At 36.5% G+C, this 24,909-nt stretch overlaps 1 protein-coding gene across 2 annotated transcripts in view; it reads right to left on the bottom strand.

The window, feature by feature from the left end:
- Positions 1–4,199: 4,199 nt before the first annotated feature.
- The window catches only part of CNTN3 (contactin 3), a 217,451-nt gene continuing 196,741 nt past the window's right edge, over positions 4,200–24,909 (bottom strand). For both annotated transcript variants that reach the window (XM_029244094.1, XM_029244095.1), the window contains 4 exons: positions 23,995–24,178; positions 8,649–8,761; positions 7,853–8,021; positions 4,200–6,124 (listed from right to left, as the gene is read on the bottom strand). In XM_029244094.1, coding sequence (XP_029099927.1) covers positions 6,024–6,124; positions 7,853–8,021; positions 8,649–8,761; positions 23,995–24,178 — 567 coding nt within the window. In that variant the 3' untranslated portion in view covers positions 4,200–6,023. The remainder of the gene's footprint in view (positions 6,125–7,852; positions 8,022–8,648; positions 8,762–23,994; positions 24,179–24,909) is intronic.

The raw sequence follows: 24,909 nt of genomic DNA on the forward strand, positions 1-24,909 counted from the left end.
GGCTGAAAAGACTTAAGTAAACTTTACAAGTATTATCCTTTTAAGATCATTTTAATTTTAGTTGAGTGCAGAGGGCTTTTATAACAAACGTGGAGAAATTTTGGAGGGCTGTGATTTTTCCAGTATTAAACATGCATGCGTTAATCTTGCAGTTTATTTTCTCATTGTGTATGTATATATAGCTTTTCTCTGCAGCACTATTTCTCTTCTCATTGTATATGTATATATAGCTTTTCTCTGCAGCACGATTTCTCTTTTGATAGTGCCCTTTAGGGTACAACTAGTTATCAGTAACCGGATGTATCTTAATCATTATGGCCACTTCTGTTTTTCATTAACAAAGGTTATACATATGTTAGCATATAGTTTCTTTGCACCCACTATTGATGTCTGAATCATTTGTCACAGGAGAGTGTGTGCTGATGAGATTCTAAGTTTTTAAATTTTTAAGTATGTTTTTAAATTTTTTTGAGTGAGGGAAGGAAAAGCTGTATGCATTTCATTGCTGACTGCAGCTTTCTTTCAGATTACGTTCATTGGTCTGTTTGTATACAATATGAAGAATGATCTGGAGTAACTGTGCTGTATTTATTTATGTTTATTTATGTTTAAAAATATGTGTATTTATGTTTATTTAACATATTATATCATGTTCATTCTTTAATTAAATAAAAAGGAAAACCATAATGTTCCCTTGTAAAAACAAAACAAAAAAACCCCAATATTATTATTATTAACTTATTAGACTTTCTGATTGAGTACCTATTAGCCAAACCATGATAAAAAGCTTTCTATGGTTAGATCATGTCCTCTTACCATGACAGTCCTCCAAGGCGGGTCCTTCCTTCCATTGGTGTCTTTTTAGAGATAAGCATTGTGTCTTAGAAAGATTAACCTGCTTGTCCAAGATCACACAGTTATTTAGGGACATGGCTAGGATTCCAACCCAGATCTATGACTGGGAACAAATGCTCTTAACCACTATGCTATACTGTTTCATCCCAATTTGGTCAACTTTCCCAACATAGATGATCTACTGCTTATCATTATTTCAAACACATTTTAAAATACCTCTTCGTCTCCTAATCATCATATCTTAATAGCTTCACGGGTCGCACAGGAGGAAAAATTAAGCAAGCAAAATCGGTGAGGGTTAAGACAAAATGGTGATTAATCCCGATTTCACTCAACAGTTAGGTACTGAACAGATAAATATGAGCTACACACAATGCGTGTACTTACTGTGCCACAGTTTACGATCCCAATGAGCATTTCCATATGTGATCTTGAAATTTAGTCTTTCTAAAGGGCAGCCATTCTTGCCTGGATGCTTTGGAAAGGCCAATACGCCAATCACACTGGATGGACCCTTCACTTCCTCATTAGCCAGTCTCGATAGACATTTTACATTAGCATTGTCATTTATATTAGACTGTCCCATTTTACTGTCCGATGGTAAAATAATTCAATTTGCGGTTCTTATCATTTGTGTCTGTTTTTTTCTGAGTTTTCCGAGGTAACATCCAATTGCGCAGGATATAATTCTTTCTCTTCCCCACAGTATTAATGACCAAGGTAGAATCATCAGGCTATAAGATAATTTCAGCAGGCAGAATAAGAGTAAAGAATAAGAATGAATGCTGACAAATAACAGAAGCACCCTCGCTTACAACTTAAATTCTGTATCAGGGCATTTATTCCGCATGCAAGTTCAAGAGGTAACTATCACCTACATGTAAAGCAAGACATGTTAAATTAGGGCACAGGGTTCAAATAAAAATCACAGCAGAAACACCTAACCATTTCAATGAACCATAGTCCTCTCTGTTTACATATTTTCTTTCAAAAGAATGGTACAACTTACTAATTGCTAAATTTGTAATAGCCGCTGTGGTGATTTTACCTCCAATATTTACTGAAGTGATTCCAAATGATAATGAGTATCGGCACAATTTTCATTTTTAAAAAGGGTAAAATACTTCAGAAAAAAATGAACCCAATGAAGATTAATGTTAAATTTAAAAAAAGATGGAGCTACAAGAACATGAAATGACAGGGGTGATTTTAATTGAAAAATAAGAACTTGTAACATTCTAATCATTTTTCTTTATTTAATTGAATTATACTGTTAGGTTTTCATTGTAAATGGTAATATTAATGAAAATTTAAAAAAACAAAAAAAATTTAAAAACAAGAAAATCAACAAACCATCTTCAATTTTTAAAAAAAAATGTGTGGAGAAAATTAAACATAAAACCTAAAAATTATTTTTAAAAAACAGACAGATATTTTTATAATTTTTACTTAAAGAATACTTACGCTTGGTCAATTTTAGCTTGGATAGCCTTCCATGTAAGAATTAGAGAATATCAAAATTTATGATAGACAAAAGAAGTCTTTCCAGGTGTTCAGTTCTCCAGTTTGAATTATGATCAATAATAGAGGGCAGAACAAATTATACTACAAATTGACATTAGAGATGCTTATTCAGAATCTCTAAATCTAATGGATCTGATTTTGAAAGGGATTAAAAACCTCTTCATGCCTCAGACTCAGGGGTTACAGCCAGATTACCTGGGTTAGACTCCCGTTTTACTATGCCCTTGCTAGAATGACCTAGTACAATGTCCTTAATCTTCCTGACCCTTAGTTTCCTCATCTGTAGAATGGGTTTGATAATAGTACCTAACTAAGAAGACTGTTGTAAAGATGAATTTAGCAAAGGTACAGTGCTTAACTCAGAGCCTGGCACATGGAGGGTGAAGATATGTTGTTTAATAGGATCAGTATTACATTACTATGAAAAATTAATCTCATACTAGCATTACTTTACCCTCTCTTCTAGGAACTCCTGGAATCATATACCTTTCTTCTCAGTAGAATGAGATCAAAGGAGAGCTCTAAATGTATACAACAAAGCCACCTTCGAACGATGTCTTCTGTCTTCCAGTGTCATATAGTTACCTACTGATGGGAAGAAGAATGCTAAGAGCATGGTTCTAAGCACTCACACATCATCTTGTTTCCTAACTCCCAGCCCTCTAAATGGGTAGCACCAATAACCTCCATTTTCACAAAAGAGGAAATTTCAGTGCAGAGGAGTTTAGTAGTCACTGAAGATCTGACAACTCTATGAGGATAATACCACCATAGTCCTATTCTGCCGACAGGGAAATGGAGGCTTAGCGAAGTTATAGAACTAGTACAAGATCACAGGGCCACTAACTGGTGAGGATGCAATTCAGATCAAGGCAGTATGACTCACTGCTGACCTGATTGTGCCATATCAAACAGCCCTGGCTTCGGGGGAGAGGACATCAGGGCTGGTTCTGGTGTTATGATCTGTTTCTCCATATTCCCCAGCTCTTTGCCCTTTATTAGGGTACCCTAATGCACCTAGTACAACTAGACTTAAATTTACAGCCACCCCCCCACACATGAACACACACACACGAACAAACTCACACACGAACACACACATACACATGAACACACACACCTTCATACCGTGGTACCACCCCTACACATACTTTTCTCACTTAATTCTCCTACTTCTAAATATATCTTTGAATTTTCATTTAAGAAAATGATTATTATTTTAGCTCTAATTTTCCTTACATCAACAATAACTTTTAACACTCTTTACTAATTGAAAACTAATCTTTTTCTAGTATACATTTTCAAACATTTAGAATATATTATACCGCAAGGATTGTTTAGAAGCAAGTCTCTAACACTGATACCAAGGAGAAAGTCAATGAAAGAGCTGATAAGTTGATATTAATCTTAAGAGGATATTTGTCAGAAAAGTGGGAGTAGCCACATTAACTTCAGAAGAAGTCAGAAGAAACTAGATACCGTAATTCTATGAAGTGAATTTTCTGCTTCTCTCTCCTCTCGTCTCCCCAGAGCTGAAATCCCTTTAATAGAGAGGGTGTTGTCTCAAACTGCTGATTTTACTCAGTCATTAGGGTATAAAAAAAAAAAAAGATTAAAAGATGGAAAGACTAAAAGTAGGCTGAAGAATATAAGAAATGATAGCATCAGCATAACTATTATGGTGCCCACTTATTTCCCCCTTAAAATGTTCTTTTTGACCATACCACAATTCAACATGCATGGGAATTTGATTTTTATAAATTTTATTAGAATAATAAAAAATAATACATACAGATAACCATAGGATACACACACAGGAATTTAAAGGTAAATTTTATACTTTTCAATATGAAACAAAGTACATATCTCATGGAGATATATTTCTAGAAACACCATGAAACAATAGAGTAATTGCCTTGAAAATGAAAAGTATAGGAACATATTATAGGAATTACCAAATAATAAAAAGGTACAACTCCATTACATGTAGCATAAAATACAGGTATTGGAGAAAGTGTTTCTCCACTTTTTGACCTGAAATAACAATGGTCATATGAAATCTACTCGTCATTCAGAATTTTTCTAGATATATACAGTATATACAGACCTTGAAGAGAAAAGTTATAAATATTTTTCTTCTTTGTGTATAATGACTTTATCTTAAATGTGATCTCTAAATGTAAAGTAACACTCTATGGTAATATCAGAATTTTGCTAATATGTATTCTCTTGTGATATCTGTTGGTTTCAAATTCCGATATCTTTGCAAAGAACAAGTTCCTGTAAAATGTGAAATGGACAGGAAAGAGGTAAAAAATTGATTTTGCAATGTGTAACACTCAATCTGCTGATTTTCATATATTTTTTACATACTGCTATGAAGTCATGTCTTCGACAATCCTTTGAACACCATGTATTGAGAGACTGAGTCATACATATCTAAGTCAGCAGCATGGCCATGGTTCTATTACAAATTTAGCTCAGGAACTAAAAAGCCTGCCAGACTCACTCTCATAAACGGTTGGATTTCATTAAAAACCATCTCCACCATCCAAAAAAGAGAGGGTCCCTTGATGGAATCAGAGATTGGAAATGAAGGATCACGTACATTTTGTTTAATATCTGGATTAAGATTCAGGTTGTTCCTAATTTTCTCCAACATGTTTTAATAAAACCTGAAAGCTTTTTCTTAGGTGTGAAGGAAACAATCCCTTTTTACTTTATTTCACTTTTTAAACCTTTTGAGAGAGGATAAAATGTGATCATTTCAGTTTTATAATATCATGGAATGAAAAGGAAAGCATTACCTAGAATGGAGTGCAAACTTTAAAAATGTGGCTGGTCCTCAAGACTTCAATATGATTAAATAAATTCATACTAATATATTGCACAGGCCTAGTGCATTAGGGCTAACAAAGCACTTTCACATTTCCTTCTTTATCTTTTAGCAAGTAATTCATGGGGGAGAGGCAGATAAGATGGGTATTATTATCTCCACATTTTAAGGGTCAGTGCTTGAGAAGTAGAGAGAGCAGTGATTTGTAAAGAATCTCACAACCACGCAGCAGTATACCCGGACGAAACAGCACTCTTCCAAAGTCTACCGTAGCATCTCCAACAACATGCTTTTGAATTACATGCACCCTCTGCCCAACAGGGTAATTTTAAAAATGTATCTTTCACCCTTGAGTATTTCAAATGAGCATTTCCAAATAACACTAATTATGTCTTCCAAACAGTGCTGTTACAATGGGAGCAAAGCATCTGGAGTAAATGAGTTTTTCTACGTTAAAAAAAAAAAACAAACCCACAAAAGTATGTGTCTGCATGTGGGTGTGTATACATGGAAGCATGTGAGCCTTTATCCACAGGCAGTGCTTAAAATCATAAGAATGTCTCTATCAAAAACCGGATGTATGTAATATGTAAATTCCTTTGGTGTATCAAGTAAATATTAAGGCATTTCAGATTCCCCTAAAAGGATTTACTGGGTTTGTTTTTTTATTATATTCATATTTTACCTATGTAGAAAGTTAAAAATACAGAGTTGGAAAAAAACATGCATAATCACTGCATTTCATGAAAGCACTTTTTTTGTAACCAATGAACTTTCCGATAAATAATAATAAAAAAAAAAGTGACTATCACCACAGGGTGTTTACAATAAAGAACAGTACTGTAGAGATATAACTTGACACAGGGTGGGCATTGGAGATGGCTGACGTACAACCTCTTGCATCCGTATCTGTCAAAGAGGATAAAGAGCTCATTAATAAGGACTGTATCAATTTAAGTAACTAACTTAACTACCACAAGTTAACATTAGCCTTCATGTTATTTAACAATGGAGTATAGATTATTTGCCAAGAGTATCTATAAACACTCTTATATACTTAAGTTTTCTTAAGGGATTCTGGGCTTTGTTCATCTAGTATTATTTAACTTTAATTGAAAGTGGAAAAACAACTTCATCAATTTGAAAACAATTATACTCCATTACAGACATTTTTGAGATAATTCAATGGTTTAATTATAGAAAGCTTCATTGGAGAAGGGTTATGAAATATGTTTGTTTCTCTTCTGTACATTTTTAGATAAGTTATTATGTATAATATATCATCTTAAAAAAGCAATCAATAAAAGCTCCATTTTCCTATAGTTGGCCTTTGTCTGCACCAATCTATACAAACTCAACAAGAAGGCAGATGTCAGAGGGAAAGGCTACTCTTGACTCAGCAACCCTCAAATGCTAAAATCTGTCTGTTCCTGCAAAAGCACAGAACCTACTCCTTTTAACAGTTCCACTTTGGCCATATTGTAATTTTACCTCTGAACCTTGAGCTATCTTAGGAACAAGATAGCAGGTATTAATTAAAAACCTAAATAATAATAATAAGCTTAAATTAATTCCTGGTTTTCCTCTATTGAAGCACATACAGTTTTAAAAATGTCTGTAGTCCTAAATGGTTTTTACATATTTTTATGTTGCAGAACTCAGTTCTGAGATAAATATTTCCCATTTTCTCCATTTAGTTACTTGTTTGTTTTGGTCTAAGTATTGCAGTCTTCATGATTTCATGAAGAGATAAAATTCCTCCAAGTTTCCACATCTCCCTTTCTCTTTACTTGCTAATGATGTCCCTCATTTTGTTTTCCAAGATTACAAATAAGGGTTTTAATCTTGAATGCCCAAGATTATAGATTAGGCCAACCTCAATGAAAAGAAACAGGGAGCAAAGTAATTTAGGTTACTAAGAACCGTAGAATAGCATGGCTTCTGCAGTACTTAAATTGAGGCCACAAAACTCCACCCTTGAGATTTAAAAGATAAAATTTCTTCTAACACGGTCACTGATAAAATACGTATGAAAAGTCTGTTTCCCTGAACTCTAAAAGTACAATTTCTATAATACAATAGGCTTCATTTGGATTTTGAAAAGAAAAGCAAGTATGAAACTCCACTGAAATCAGAAACTAAGAATTTTTTTAAAAAAGTGTCTTTTGGTTTGGCCAAATGGGTTCTGACCTTAATTTAACAATGCTAAATTTTCTACTTGGTAAAGAACTGATAAGATTCATCTATAATTTCTCAGAGGCAAACAAGTGGAATATTAAAGATCTTAAAAACACTTTGTGGGTTCAACGTTGCCCTTGAGAAATGCTTAAGGAATTCTGTTTTATGACAATCCAAAGGCAAATTTATGCATAGCTCAGAATGAGAAAAAAATTAAACTAATAAAATTTGCTAAATATTTCTCAATGTTTTTTCTGTTATTCTGTTCTTATCATTCTTACTTTGCACCACTCGTGAGGAATTCCTCCTGCCCTCATCTCTCATATTCCAAGACCTTCTCAGCATTCAGATGAAAGAAGTGGTAGGAAAACAGTGGAGAGGGAGGCACTGATTGACTCTCTCTTGGGGGCTCATAACTGATGCCGGGAAGTAAGGAGATGTTGACGTCGACCAACTTACTGGTTATTCTTGGAATCCTGATCTGTTCGCTACTGGTCCCATCCCCGCCATCCGTTGTGGCCTTAACTTCAATAATGTAGTCCTCTTTAATGGGCAGCAGAAGTTCAGCTGAAGTTTTGTTTGTGTTTAGCACTTGCACATTATTTTGACTGCTAGTCCTATAGAAAACCTAAAATGCATGAACAAACACATTGACTTTTTTACAGTGCCCTCTTTTATTTTTTTCATAAACGTATTACTCTGATGTTACTTCATTTATATTGCTTGTTTTCCATACCCACTAAAATACAGGCTGCATTCATAGCTCTGTCACCTTAGACTAGGGATCAGCACGCGGTAGAATCAGCAGGTGCTCAAAATGAAGGAGGTGGGGAAGAAAAAACTTCTTCTGTGAAAAGTCCAGCTGCTTGGGTATTTGTGAGGATGGAGAGATGGGGGCAAGGTCCTACTGTATAGATCTTGAACAGGAGACCAAAGAATCAGAGCCAATGCTATTAGTTGTTCTTTTAAGTAGTATATGGGTGAGCATCAGAAATAGGAAACTAACATAACGAACAACTTACCAACATTTGGTCTAAAATTCCCACGTGAGCAGAATTATGTCACTTAAATTTATATTTAAGAAATCAGATGTTTTGGAAAAATACCCTTTTCATAATCAGCTTGACATCTGTATGTCAGAAGTAGTTTATAAAGATCACACCATCAACATTTAGAAAAACTGTTCAAATCTAGCTTCCTTTGAAAAGTACTGCCAGAAGTAGGAAAAGAAAGCATTGCAAATGATACAACTTACTTTGTACCCTGTTACTTCTGATTCATTCTCCATGGCTTTCACTTGCTCCCAATTAAGTAACACTTTCGTGTCTGTAGCATTCCAAACAACATTTCCTGGTGGCTGACTGGGAGCTTGAAATGCAAAATGAGAAATTAAAATAGATTTGAGCATGGAGTGATATTTTACATAGAACAGATAAATGACAGTCATAGGAGGCAGCCAAAGGAGAGCAGAATCTCTTTGGTAACACATAGTGTATATGAAGAATCCGAGAAAATAACAGAGTAGCTAAATTTCCTTTTACAAAGGCATTTCCATAACATTGTGAGACAATTTGCTTTATCATATTCATCATATACTTTAGGGCATTTCTCACTTGTTGACATGGTCTCCTGGAAAACTTGTTGATAGTGGAGATAAAGAAATTCTTTTATCCACCACTAGAGGGATGCTTGTGATGGGCTAGGAAAGGCAGGCAGTGTGTCCTGTTTGACACATCCAGAGGCTGAGAGAAATTGCCAACTGAGCAGATTAAAGTTGCAGGAAATGAAGTGTGGATGATTTTAAAACCATCCATGTATGATGAGATGAGCAAAATAGGAGGCAATCAAAAATAAGGATTACTTAGATTTATTCCCAAGAAGTAATAGCTATACACATGAAAAACTGCAGCACAGACTCTATATTTTACCTTCGTTTTCCAAGTTTAAATCAATTTTTGAGAAAAATAAGTCAAAACAATGAAACGTTAATGAGAGCTCCATTAGATAATTAATGAAACTCTCTGAGGTTTAAAAACTTGGATTCATAATTTAGCTCTCTCTCATGAACACTAGATGCCGGCCGGGGGAAGGCGGTTTGATAGCATTTGTCAAGAGCAACATAGGACACTGAAAATTCAGTTTCTTGTCAATTACAAAACAGCAAACATAATATTATCCATTTGGCAACATCACAACTGCCCAAAACAGTGTTGAAATATGTTGTACTTGTGGATTTAGCCACAGAATGTGATTTGGTTAACTGAATTTGTCATGGGAAAATGAAATAAAAGATTGGCTAGGCTGAGAAATTTCTCAACATCACTGACTCATGCCATGAGGGAGAGACGGCTGGACTTACAGATGGGAAGAGGGCTCAGATACGTTCATGTGACTAATGACGCCAAACAAGATTGTATTCCCTGCAGATATTCTGGCTTACTGTCTGCTCTTTAACACAATTCTACATTGCCTTTAAAATTTGTGATCTGGTATTAACAGTGAGCTTAGGTCAGCTCAGAGCACTCTTAAGCTGCAATGCTTAGATAACAAAACATAGATATGGCAGTGACTTAGGGCTGAAATACTGATGACTGTGTTTTGCGGGGCTCCATCCAAATGCTATGAACGCACGATTGTTAAAACAGTTTCCCAAAGTCTGTGATTTCCTGTGGCCTGGCGGCACCATAAAAGGACAGGTTCCATTTGAGGCAGCTCAGATAACATGCTTCAGCATGGTGTGTCCTGCCGAGAGGTGTGTGCTTGTAGATTATAGAAAACTTGAGTGATTTTGGTTGAATCACTTATTCCAACACTAGCCTTGCAAAAAAATTAACTGCAAGGTTAAAACTTGGGCTTATTTTGTATGAGTCCCAAGACAGATGAGAGTTCAGCCTGAATTGAATATTTTTTGAATGGACAAAAAGAAAAAAAAAACAGGAAATGGGAAAGGGGAGAAAAATAAAAGCTTTGTTCTGGGTCTGATCACTCTTATTTTCCATATCGGTGTTTCCAAGCCTCAGATAGTCACGTCCCGTTTTCATCATTTTTGCTATTTTTTAAAAAATGAACTTGACTTAAACATCAACTTTAGTCTTGTCCTAAACACTAATATGCACACAGTCATGAGCCTTGGTATGCTTGTTACATTCCTATGGTACTCTATATAATAAATGAAGCATTATTAAATTTTCAAAAATATTTGTGGACTATTCTAAAATCATTTTTTATCGCTACTGGTAAGAATAACATCTTCTGGAAAATCCTAGATCAGATAAACTTTCCTTCCAAATTTAAAATTCTATTATTGTTAGCAACTAATGCCTATTAAAACCTATAATATATTAGGCAAGGTAGAATGTGGTTTTATATAATATAATTTACTTAATCCTCATTACACTGCATTATAATAAAGCCCATTTTGCTACATGGGTAATCTGAACCCAGAAAGTTTAAAAAGAAGATTGTACATTCATGTTCATAGCAGCATCATTCACAGCAGACAAAATGTTGAATCAACCCAAGTGTCCATCAACAGGTGAATAATCAAAATGTGGTATATCCATACTAAGGAATACTATTCAGCCTTAAATAGGAAGGAAATTCCAACACATGCAACAACCTGGATGAACCTTGGGGAAATTATGCAAAGTGAAATAAGCCAGTCACAAAAAAGACAAATTTTCTGTAGGATTCCACATATACAAGATAGCCAGAGTAGTCAATCCATGGAGACAGAACGTAGAATGGTGGTTGCCAGGGGTGGGGAAGGGGACAATGGGAGATGCTGTTTCATGGGTACAGAGTTTCAGTTTTGTAAGGTGAAAAGAGTTCTGGAGATCGGCTGCACAATAACCAAGCCCAACACTAAGGAACTGTACATTTAAAAATAGGTAAGATGGAAATTTTATGTCATGTGTATTTTTATCACAATTAAAAATTAAAAGATTAAAGACCTAAATGTAAGGCCAGAAACTATCAAACTCTTAGAGGAAAACATAGGCAGAACACTCTATGACATAAATCACAGCAAAATCCTTTCTGACCCACCTCCTAGAGAAATGGAAATAACAAAAATAAACAAATGGGACCTAATGATACTTAAAAGCTTTTGCACAGTAAAGGAAACCATAAACAAGACAAAAAGGCAGCCCTCAGAATGGGAGAAAATATTTGCAAATGAAGCAACTGACAAAGGATTAATCTCCAAAATATACAAGCAGCTCATGCAGCTCAATATCAAAGAAACAAACAACCCAACCCAAAAATGGGTGCAAGATCTAAACATACATTTCTCCGAAGAAGATATACAGATTGCCAACAAATAAATGAAAGGATGCTCAACATCACTAATCATTAGAGCAATGCAAATTAAAACTACAATGAGATATCATCTCACACCAGTCAGAATGGCCATCATCAAAAAATCTAGAAACAATAAATGCTGGAGAGGGTGTGGAGAAAAGGGAACACTCCTGCACTGCTGGTGGGAATGTGAATTGGTACAGCCACTATGGAGAACAGTACGGAGGTTCCTTAAAAAACCACAAATAGAACTACCATATGACCCAGCAATCCCACTACTGGGCATATGCCCTGAGAAAACCATAATTCAAAGAGTCATGTACCAAAATGTTCATTGCAGCTCTATTTACAATAGCCCGGAGATGGAGACAACCTAAGTGCCCATCATCGGATGAATGGATAAAGAAGATGTGGCACATATACACAATGGATTATTACTCAGCCATAAAAAGAAACGAAATTGAGCTACTTGTAATGAGGTGGATAGACCTAGAGTCTGTCATACAGAGTGAAGTAAGTCAGAAAGAGAAAGACAAATACCGTATGCTAACACATATATATGGAATTTAAGAAAAAAAATGGCATGAAGAACGTAGGGGTAAGACAGGAATAAAGACACAGACCTACTGGAGAACGGACTTGAGGATATGGGGAGGGGGAAGGGTGAGCTGTGACAAAGCGAGAGGGAGGCATGGACATACATACACTACCAAACATAAGGTAGATAGCTAGTGGGAAGCACCCGCATAGCACAGGGATATCAGCTCGGTGCTTTGTGACCGCCTGGAGGGGTGGGATAGGGAGGGTGGGAGGGAGGGAGATGCAAGAGGGAAGAGATATGGGGACATATGTGTATGTATAACTGATTCACTTTGTTATAAAGCAGAAACTAACACACCATTGTAAAGCAATTATACCCCAATAAAGATGTTAAAAAAAAAAATTAAAAGCAAAGAACTTGCTAAGATGCACAGCTGGTAAGAGGTATCATGTGGATTCAAATCAGTTCCGGTTAATTCCAAAGTCTATGCTTCCCCTATTATGTTGTGGCAACTATCTGTGACTTTAATTCACTCTTGAACCATTGACAAATGATTTGTCAATGATGTAAAAATGAATATTAAACATGTTCATCTCAAAATATACTCAATTTTCACTTTCCTAGGACTGCTCTTCCTGACTTCTCAGACTAAACGTACAATGGGGCCTCTTTTCATATACCAGGTTCCCTTTCTTCATCATTTTCAGCAAAGGTACATTTTACATTTATTTGTGCTTTTATGTTTATTATCCAATTTTCCTACTAATTCATAAGTTCCTTGCAGACAAAATGTCCTATATGGTCTCTGACATCAATAGGCCCATATGCTAGTTTTTATTCACTAGCCTAATGTCTTGTTAAAGGTAGATATCAAATTAGATTTTGTATGTAATTGACTGCTATTTTAATGCAAGAAACACAACCCAAGGATGAAGAAAACGCTTCTCTAGTGTTATCAAAAAATAAGTTTGATCTACTCCCTACGTGTCCCTAAGGAATGATTCATGCAATGACAAAGTAACGCTGAATGGGGAAAGATTCAGGACAAGTATCAGTAGCAATTCACCATGGTGTCAGCGGGGTAACATTTGGCTGGTCACAGTTCTCAAATGTGGCACCTCAGAATTTAGAATGAATTTTCTAGCTCCATGGTTTTGAAAGTCCTCCAAGACACATCCCAATAAATGCATAAATTTCACAAAGACAAAACTGGGACATTAACACTGACCATCAGCTTGAGAGCTTGAATATGGCTGATTATATTGAGGCTAAGACGATAAGGAACAAAACACAAAGAAAGAACAGAATAAGAAAGACAGCAAAACAACTAGTGTATTCATTCAATACTTAAATGATTTGTTTACTAAATATTTATGTTTTAAGTGTTAAGGGAAATATGCATAAAGAGGTGACAACATCTCGAGTAGATTTTGAAAGATGAATGTGAGTTTCACATGTAGAGGTTGGGGGGTGGTAACCCAGGCAGAGGGATGACACACGCCAAGGCACAGAGGCAGGAACTAGCATAGTGCCGTAGGGAGCTCAGTTCTGACGGGTTACAGGTAGGGATGATGGGAAGGAACTGCAAAGGCAGTTGGAGAGACAGGTAGCAGCCATATGCTTAAGAGTCTAGAAGGCCAAAGGAACTAGAAAAGGAATTTTTTGGGGCAGGCAATTGGCAGGGCACTGAAGAAGGATCAGACCTGTGATGCCATCAGGTCTGTGCTTTCACAGATCTTTGTGGGGACAGAGGGAGAAGATGGAGAATCTTGGTGGGAGCTCTGTAGGGAGTGCACTGCAGCACTTTGTATAAAAGATAATAAAGCTCCATATGCAAGTGATGGCAGTAGAGTTGGAGGGATGGAACAGACCTGGAATTCGTGAATAGGTCATGATGATGGAGGTCATATGGGTGGTGGTAATAAGAAGGCAGGCTAATTCTAGCTCGGCAGCCCGGGTGAATGACACACACCTTGGGGAACGATGTTTCTATCCGGAATTCCCTTTCAGTCACTACGTAATTAATAAGCATTTCGCATGGGTCAGGGATTCTCCTGAGTACAGTGAGCACAGAGATAAAGATGTTCTCTGACTTCTAATCATGGACCACATTAGTGGTTCCCAGAGACCAGTACTTGGACAAATACGATGGTTTTAGGTGGATAACATTTTTCATTGTTTTAATTGTTAACTGATTCATAGATATAATTCTTTTGGATGAGGCCAATATTGGTACATCAGTGGTAATCTACTTTAAACAAAATACATAGATTAAAATTAGGTTCTAAATAATGACACAGAAAATAGGGTGTTACACAAACATAAATAACTCAGATGCTTTCAGTAGCACACAGATGTCTGGTAAACACCCCAAAAAACACAGTCATAATTCAAACTGACTCTGACCTAAGGATATATTTACAGTAAATAACTCATCTTAAACTAAGTGATCAAGAACAGAATATCACTCTATTAATAACAGCCATCAACACTCTGGTTAGCTCACCGCAAAACTTATTTCTAGGTACACGTTTTTGGCAAATCAAGTATGTTTATTTTTGCTATTCATTGTAGTTTTAAGTTGTAAACTTTTCTCTAAGTAACTGCTTTGCTTTCATTTTTATAGGAAGAAAATTAAAACAACTATCTTGTAAGGAGAGAGTATTAGTCGTGTTCTGTTTATAGTAATGATACAAAGCCTTTTAAAATAAATATATTTAAGTATTAAAGTAAATACATTAGGGAAATAATAATCCAGGTTGTTCAGTATGTGGCTAAAATCTTGCAAGGATCATTCAGTGACTGGAGATTGCAAAACACTCGGCAAATTATGAATAAAGTAAAGTTTGATTATTGTATGATCCAAACTTCCCTTTAGTATCTTCATCCCTACTTTTGGTTTCCATCCTTACCAACCTTTAGTTACCTCGTATTAAGCCTTAAATGCCCTTCTTTTCTGTCTTACTAATGTCAAACTTCAAATATTAATTCTTTCCTTCCACAAACTCTATAAAAACGATTTACCCTTGTGCACCAACAAACAGCAAGCTTGTATCACCACACACAAGGTCTACCTAATATACTTAAGGCTTCATGTACTAGAAGCAATGTGGCCACTTACAACTCACCTGTATTGATTTTAGTCCCTTAACCTAGCAGAAGCCACAGAGTCTCAACTGCAAAAGAAGGAAAACAGCTGGTAGAGCTGTTGCTGGATTAAAAAACACAAGATAGTGAAATGTTTATAACTGTAAAGCTTCACATCAGAGGTTGCAACCTGAAACTTCAGCTAGATCCAGCTTGCACATATTTTTGGTCTAACCCAAATACTGTATTTTAATTTTGTTTAGTTACCAACATTTAAAACTTGGGAGCTTTCATTTAAGTTCCAGATTTCTGGTTTCTTGTGCAAAACTAGACGATCAAGAACACTCGTCCTACAATGATGGATAGAAAGCATGGGATGGAGCAACAAGAGACTGCCCCACATACGCACCGCTGCTCATTTAAACCTGCCTGGCCATTGAAGGCACTTGACTTTATTACTCCTTTTTTTTTTTTTTTTTTTTTTTTGCGGGCCTCTCACTGTTGTGGCCTCTCCCGTTGCGGAGCACAGGCTCCGGACGCGCAGGCTCAGCGGCCATGGCTCACAGGCCCAGCCGCTCCGTGGCATGTGGGATCTTCCCGGACCGAGGAGCGAACCCGTGTCCCCTGCATCGGCAGGCGGACTCTCAACCACTGTACCACCAGGGAAGCCCTTACTCCTCTTTTTCAATAAAGAGTCATTTGGGGTAGTTTTTACATATTTTGAGGATATTTTATTGACATATTTATATAAGTAATCTATCTGGATGGAATAAATTACCTTGTTATTTCTGTAAAGGCTTGAGGTAGATGCTGAAGGAAGGGATATGAAGGAGGAAGGTGCAGACAGTAAAGGCAGATGAAAGAACAACTCGCAGACCCCTAGGGATCTCTCAGGACCTGTGATTTATTCTTAGATCCTCTGGAAATATTTTTAAATGATCCTTATTATTGGCTGGTAGGATTGACTGTATTATTGTTTAAAAATACTTTGGGGTAGATTATTGGGGGTGTATTATTATTTAGTCTTTGCAAGTCTTCTGTCCTTCATCCTCCATGGAAAGATTACGCTTCCCTGCCTCACTCTCACTGACATTCAGCTTGGCCATGGGACTTGTGGTCCCATGCCTTTAGGAAGACATACTTCCCCTTCTCACTGGCATATCACAGACATCAGGTTTTGTTATATGGCTTGTTTCAGCCAGTGGAATGTTAGCAAAAGTGAAATGACAGCTTTAAAAGCAACTGAAGAGCACGGTTCACCATTTTCCCTTTGCCATGAGACCAGCATGGCCCAGAGAGTGGCTGCTTCTTCAGTCAGGGTTCTGAAGTGAAGATGCAATTGGTCAGATCTGAATCGCACCTGTGATGGACATGTAGTATGAATGAGAAAGAAACACTTGTAGTTTAAAGCCTCTAGGTTTGGGAGTTTTGGATACTCTACCCATACTAGCCCAATCTGACTAATACAGCTATTAAACAGTAGCCTAAGCTTCAATGTAACACAATGAATTTTTGTAAAGGCATTGAGTCACATACTGAACTGGAAATGGGCAGGCGAGAGTTGACAGCATATCTTTTAGGACTTCCAGTTTCACTTTTCATGTTCTACGATGTTGGAAGCCCAACCCAGAAGGCTGGCTGAGTTCCACACCTTATGAGAATTAACTTGATATATGGTCTACATTTTGAAATTTTTTGTAAATCATATCTCAACTTTCATATCCTGTAGATTTTTCCTCTGTCAACTCAACTTCTAGTGTGTTGACAGTACACTAAAATAGAAAAAAATGATAAAAACTAATTTAATTCTAGTAGAAGTGGCATATCACTATATTTATAGCACAACACTAATTGACAGGCTGTAACATTATTTCAATAATTTCAAATGGTATGTGACAAGAATAATAGTACGTCGAAGGCTTTATTATTGTCATTCTTTTAGCACCTATCCTGACATCCTCCGTGTATTTGATTATAAGACTCCTCAACAACAGCCCTGTAGATTTTACTAAATCTACAGCCACTTGACTGCAAATAGGTGATTATTGCAAGGGTGTTGAACGGATGAAGCTGGGAATATAAGACATGTCTACCAATAGGAAAATGGCTAAGTCGTGGTGCATTATCACAATGGAATGTTATACACACACTAACATGTTTATGAAAATTATTAATGACCTGGGGAAAATTCTGATACCAGGTAACTAAATATATGGCATAACCTCCACTTTCTAAGAGAAACATTTTATAGAACGTAAGTCTGGAAAGAAAGATCAACAATACTAACAATGGTCTTTCTGAGGGACAGGATTATGGGTGATTATTTTCCCCTAATTTCAGCAGTGAATACATTTTCCTTTACATATAAAAAGTAGAGGTTGTTAAAATAAAGAATATTACTGTCCAGAATTTTCAGTAGTGATATCTGCACAGTGCTGAGGGTGAAGTTGGCACTGACTTTCAAAATATGGAATTTTAAGAAAATATATTTGCCGTGACTTAATTATGTAAAACTCAACAGATTTCTTGACTACCTGATGGTAATGAGCTGACTTACATGATAAGTGGTAGCTTGAAGGTACACTTTCCACTTGGACTTCGCTTGAGTTAAACATCAACATTTGTCATGAAACAGCTTAAATATTTGACACTGTGCAGAAAACAAGTTACCAAAAGCCACTTTTTCCCAAGTAATGAGATATACTTGTCTTGACATCACTGAAGTTATTATAAATTAACTTATCATAAGAGATTGACTCAATTTAAAAAAACAAGACAAAAACACGTGCTTCTTAACGCATCTAAACTCAGAAAAGACCTTACTTGGGGTCTAATCTAGAATGTCAGCGAAGAAAGCCTTTCTTCAATTTTAAATGAATGGGAATTCCCGTGACCAAAATCTCTCTTTCTTCGAATAATAACAACATGAAAATTTGTAACCTATAGTAAGAACATTTACAAGCTTCTAGAGAATTCATGGGCAAGGTAGACAAAAGTACCAAAGCTCCTACTAAAGTTCGTAAGATTTATACATTTGGCCAAAGTAAGTATTTGTTTCTATACTAGCTGAAACTTCCTAATTGGATTCTGATTAAATTCAATATTATATTGCTATCTTGCTTCAGAGCTTACAAAATCAGAGATCACTTTCTTGAAGTCCACAGACAGGAAAAGAAAACCCTTCTAAATCTGAAGAATGTGCATTATTAGTAAACAGTGTATTCTAATGTTGTATGTGTGATTTGTGGCGTATCAAACACAAACACGAGTGGGTGACATATATCTGTGGTATGTGACACACAGAAAAGCCAACAAATAACATTTAGTCACCTAGGGAGGAATTAATTCCCTTTTAGTCTTCCCATTAGTTTCAAGAGAAAGCTGGATTTGGGGGCTACTAGCTCTTTCATATTCCTTCAGTGCTAACATCACAAACAAAGAGGAAGCAGGTTCAGTTGTCTCAATAGGCAAGACCACGTTGCTAATACTTAAAATGGAGAACAGCTTATTTTTTCATTATATTTACTATTATTGGCATTGTTCATTGTTTAATTATTACTTTGTTAACATCTACTTATGGCAATGATGCTGGTTTTCATACTCAGGAAATTAGTTTCCATTTCCTTTAGGTTTATATAAGTAAAAATGGTAAGTTAGTTTTTAAGAAAAAATACTAGGTACACATTAGCAGAGAAGGCCCACAGAAATGGCAAAAACTGAGAAGGCAGATCACCATCTAAAATTTGGGAAACCTTGTACTGATATGTACCTGACTCTTAACTTAGAGTGGATGATTATATAATGAAATCGTACCTTTGAAAACTTGAAAACTTCTACATTAGGTGTTTGAGGCAGAAATATTCATTTTATCAAAAACCTCTGAAATATTGACTCACATTGTTTCAGGGCTTGTTTTATTCACCTTTCCTTTTCATTTCCTGAGGACACACTTAATTGGTTTCCTTAAATTCAGACAATTAATTTTGGCTCAACCTACATGGATGAACATTCCACTTGGAAATGCAAACACTCAAGTGAAAAACTGATTTCACCATTTAATATCACTATTTTCTCAAGTAGATACTCATGTATAATCATTGGTGAAGGCACTAAAAAATAGGATGCTCTTGTTCTAGGGGAGAATCTGGGCATGTGATGCAGGCCAGGCCAATCTAGGGTTTCCACCTACTTGCCACAAAACCTGGCTCTAGAAGAGCCAAGACCCCTCCTTGGCTCTGAGTGGAGGGATGAGGAAGGAGCTGGCCCTTTTCCCAGCATGTTTAGTTGACAGGAATAGGCTTTGAGGTGCTTAATGGCAATACTGTTACTCTGAAGAGGGGACCTGGTGAGAATGACGCCACCATGGAACAGAGCCAAGAGATGAAGACATTCTTGATTGTTTAATAAATACTTACAGGGCACCAACTGTGAGTACTGAGACACTGAAGATAGAGCTCTGGGGATAGAGTAATGAGGAAAACAGGCAAAATCTCTGCCCTGAAGGAGTCTGGCCTTCAGTCAAAGCAGGCTGGTGAGACAACAATAAAATAATTACAAACATGCTATAGCATGGGTGGTGGCTCTAAGTGAGATGCCCAAGAATAAAGCAGCAAAGGAGACAGGGAGTGTCGGGAAATGAGGGGCTGTACTTTTACATATGGCGGTCAGGTGGCACTGAGGTTACGTGTGAGCATGGGGGAGAGTCCCACTTGGGCATCTGGAGGAACAGCCTTCGGGGGAGAGGGAACAGCAAATGCACAGCCCCTGAAAGGAAGGTGGAAGGAGCGGGTAGAAAATAGTAGGAAATGAGTCTAAGTAGGATTTCGGGATGGACTGTAAAGGCCTTGTTGGGCATTTTAAGGATTTAGCATTTATCTGCAGTGGGATGGGAAGTGATTGGAAGGTTCTGAGCAGAGAAGCAACATCATCACTACCACTCTGGCCTAAGGGAGACAAAGGCAGATGGGCTGAATGATAAAGGGCCACTGCCCTGATCCATGTGAGGGTTGTACCAACTTGTACCAGGGCGACTGCCGTGAATGCCTTAGGAAGTGGCAGATTCTTGTAGCAGGCAGATTCTGGACCAGGTGCAGGGTATAAGAGAAACAGAAGAGTTGAGGATGACCCCTAAATTTTTATGGCTGAGCGACTGCAATAACGGGATTGAATTTACCAAGATGGGGAATATTGATAGGGTAGAAGGGCCAGGTTTTAAATGGGGTGGATGATTTAAAGAACTTAGTTTTAGAAATAATCAATTTGAGATGTTAGGTGATTGTTGAGGATGTTGAGTGCTAAACTTATCCATACTGAAAGCCACGATTACCACTTGACTTTTCAGTCATTCAAAGCAGAACATTTGCCCTCCACATTCTTTCTTGCAATCTCCGAACATAAACTTCTCAGTATGTTTCCTTTTAGAAGCCGTTCCATTTCGTCATTTATATGCTATCTGCAATTTTTCCTCATCAGTGCCTTTAGATAAAAGATGTTCTTAAGAGTTAGCTCTCTTTGGGTTGCAAGTAACAAAAATCCATCTTTGATTACTTAAAGAGGCTAATTAGTGTTTAACTTAGAAATGCTTTAAAAAAACACAAGTATTTGGATATCAAAAATTGTTTAATGGAAGCTACAGTCCTTAACCTGAGAATCCTTGTATTATTTACATTAATCAAAAATATCACCCAAGACCTGTATGGATGTAAAGCCTCGCATACAGAATTCCATGATTACAAGTACATGAAACTTGCATATTTTAAGTAAGATGGTGAAGGACTCCAGTAAGTGTTCTGAACTCACCATGTTCAGTCAAGAGGAAGTATACAGGATTAATAATAGTACTTCAGGCTGGCCTGCTTCTTTAGATTTCATTCATCCATCTAGCTACCCATTAAACATTTAATGAGTGGCTCCCAGTGCCAGGCTGGGCACTGGGGCTGGGTGAACAGACACAGAGGGACTCTTTCCCCATAAAGTTTACAATCCAGAGGGGAAGACAGATAGCAAGCAAAGACTCAAAGATGTTATCTTCGTTCTTTATGCCTGAAGCATGACAATAATTCTCTTCATAGTGATAATCACAAAAGCCTTATTAAAATTCGTAACTAGGATTTGAAGCTAACACCGTGTCAAACGTTAGTATGACTATTAAGAGCTGCCAGTAAAATAATATTAGAAATAGTTTTCAAAGATTGTCTTACTTGTATTTTGGTACATTAGAAAAATTATGAATGTAAAATTTAAAACTTAACAATGGTCTTTATACACAATCTTAGAATAGTTAGGGATTTTAATTATCTCTATGAATTTCCCACTCAAAGTAGGAAACCTTTCTTTAATAACACCTACAGCCCCACATGCAGACTCCAGTTAAATTGGGGCGATAGGAATGTATCATTTGCAGGGGGGATTTTGTTCAATTACTGGAATTCCCATGAGACTCCAGGTCCATGAGCACAGAAGTCCTGTCTATCTTTGATCACCTTACCTGCTTCCTAAACACAGACTAAAAACCCAATAAATACCGGTGTTATATACGACATGAACATTCGAATTATACGGTTGAAAGAGAGGCTAGCACAGTGGTTAAGACTATGTCTGGATTTGTATGGCTCTCTTGCTACTTACTCTGTGATCTCAGGAAAGTTATATGACCTCTATGTGCTTCCACATCGTCTCTAAAGTGAGACTACTAATAGTTTCCAAGTCACGGTGCTGCTGTGAGAATTAAGAATCAATACATGAAACATACTTAGAACAGAGACTGGAAATTGCTCTGTAAGTGTTAGTCATTAAAATCATAATCACCATCATTACTGTAACCTGCAAATTCCTACTTTAGATTGGGTATTTATATGCTATCTTTAAATTTTAAAGGGTTGTGCTTTTTTATAATTCTATTTCACTCACTGTACATTACCATGAAACTCCTATTGATTTACAATCAATCTCTTCCTTCTGTCTAACCAATTCACTAAGCTCTTCACTGGTTTCATGATGATGTCACACAGTCTTTTACAATCATAATTTCTTAGCGAGTAATCACATCAATTATTAAGTCGGAGGAAAGAGCCAGATAACCTTGTATGCATGCATCAGTGCAATCAGAATTTTTGATTGATGCTGTGCTTTGAACATATAATAATTATGTATATTTAAATCTTACTAATTCAGAAGCACTACTGGGAATACCAAATATATTTAGCGAAAAGTTCTAAACGCAGAATATATTCAGTTTATTGGCAAACCGACACGCTCCTTGGTCTAACCCCAACCATGTGTTATAAGAGATGGCGTCAGGCTTCTCCTAATAATTAGTGAAGGACAATTAATTACCACATTAGTTGGTTGCTTGTAAATATATGCTACTTAAAGGGATTAAAATGTTTGGTTGCTAAACTTTCTCTCCAAATTCTCTTTTCAATAGATAATACAAAGGTAAAAATATGAACTTTCCTGATCAAATGAACACTGGTTAATGAAAATCCATAGTAGAATTGTGTTTTATATATATATTAACTTACCCATAAATAACACTAGTAATAAAATTAGATTTTATACTATTGTTGTTCTTAGCAATTTTCGCCAGCCAACTGCACGTTCTCACGAAAGTTTGGGAATTATATACGGAAACAGAAATGCATTAATGAAATTGGCAGTCAAACACAGTAACTGTCTCATTCCCATATAGGGCCAGTTAACAAAACATTTTTACTGGGTTAATTAATTTTGAAAATAAATTAAGAAGAAAAATTGTTTTACTGCACCATTGTTTTAAAATTAAAGTTAATCCTGTCATGCCCACATTCCTCATCTTTCAAAAAGAAGTAAAAACGACACCTACCTCATGTGGTAGGTATGAAGTTTAGGTGTGGGAATACATGTAAAGCATGTGAACATAAAATGTTCTAATTGCTATTAGCTAGGATGATGATGCCAAGAGTAATTCAAATGGTTGCATTGCGAGAAAGTAGCAATACAATACAGTAACTAAATATACACTGGGGTTATCAGTTTCATGGAAATATACGTGAAAGACTACAAAATTGCAAATCACTGATTTTTCTGTAGCCTAATTTAAAGCCAGGTTAATATATAGCTCATAATTGGTGCTTGTGAATGTATCTGTGAATACACAGCTAACAAAGACTCAGCTTTGAAGGCAACACTGACATCTCTGGTCAGATTTTTAAAAATATCCATATATTCATGTGGAGCAACATCTTTGGCTGGTAACCTTTTTTTGTACATTGCCCTCTTTTGAATAAGTAGGAAAGAAAAGAAGAAAAACATCACTCTTGATTCTTTGGCCTAAACTTTAAGTTATTCATGCTTATCAAAAATCCTCAAGCTTTGGAGAACTAAAAATACATGAAATAAACCAATTAGCTTGATCACATTTTAGAAGAAAAGTGGATGGACGTGACTAAACATCCCACTCTAAAATTTTTCAAAAGATGCGCATTCATTTTCACATGGGGTTTCTAACTGAAGATTTAGGGGTATCAGGAAGACATGTATGTGTGCCTCTGAGTTTACAAGGGATTGGAGTTGGGTTTACATCATTCATTGGGCTTACTGACTTGTGTTGTCCATCTAAAATGATAAAGAAGGCTACCATTTTAAATGCAAAGTATTTTTTTGACGTTAAAAAAAATCACAAGATACATACGAGTTTTCTTGGTGGTTGCATTAACTGTGGCACTAAAGGGACCGGTACCAGCGCTGTTGAAAGCCCGGACAGCCGTGTAATATTCCAAGTTGCTCTTCAAGCCATGGAGTCTGGCCGATGTCACATTTCCTGCCACTTTCAGTTTGCTCGATGATCCCTCTTCTCCATTATTCCAATACCGCACCTGGTGGACAGAAAACATAAAAGATGAGAAGGACTGACAAAACAGCATCCTTTAAATTAAGTGATTTTTATTAAAATGAGCACTGTAATTTATTTACTTTACAATTTGTTCCACAAGTAGTTTTTAAGGACCTACTATGTGCTAGGTGCTGCATTAGGCTCTGGGCCACAGACGTGAAAGAAAAGGGACTCCTGGGGGAGACGGGTAATAAGTACACAAATAAACCAGATAAATTCAAAGACAGTAAGTGCTACATGCTACTAGCCCATAGCCTTATAAATGGGAAAATGAAGGGAAAAAATCTGCATTTCTAAGAGAGTGAGCTGCTTCTCCTTCCCAGACCCTAATCAACCTGGCTCAGGCTCAACGCTGGAAGGCTGACAGCTATGCTTAAACTCTGAGGGATGGTGAAGATGCTTTCTGTGAAGAAAGGGACCTGTCAGAGCAAAGACCACTGAAAAGCCAGCTGGCCACTGGCTCGTCCTACAGTGATGGCCAAGTGTCACCAAGACCCCTAAGTAGGCAGAGCTACTGCAGAGAACAGGAAGGCAGGTAACACAGGTTAATATATGGATATATTGAAATGTTTTACTTGTATTTCATTACTGTGAATTGTGCAAAATGATCTGAGACTGCTTATAAAGATATATACATTTACAGTATAAAAATATAAAAATGTTTTGAGAGTATTTGACAAAATAAAGAAATAAAAGTAGAAAAATACAATAATA

The sequence above is a fragment of the Monodon monoceros genome, unplaced genomic scaffold (genome assembly GCF_005190385.1).
Source record: "Monodon monoceros isolate NGI ecotype Baffin Bay Population unplaced genomic scaffold, NGI_Narwhal_1 Super_Scaffold_3, whole genome shotgun sequence".
NCBI classification, from domain to species: Eukaryota; Metazoa; Chordata; class Mammalia; order Artiodactyla; family Monodontidae; genus Monodon; species Monodon monoceros.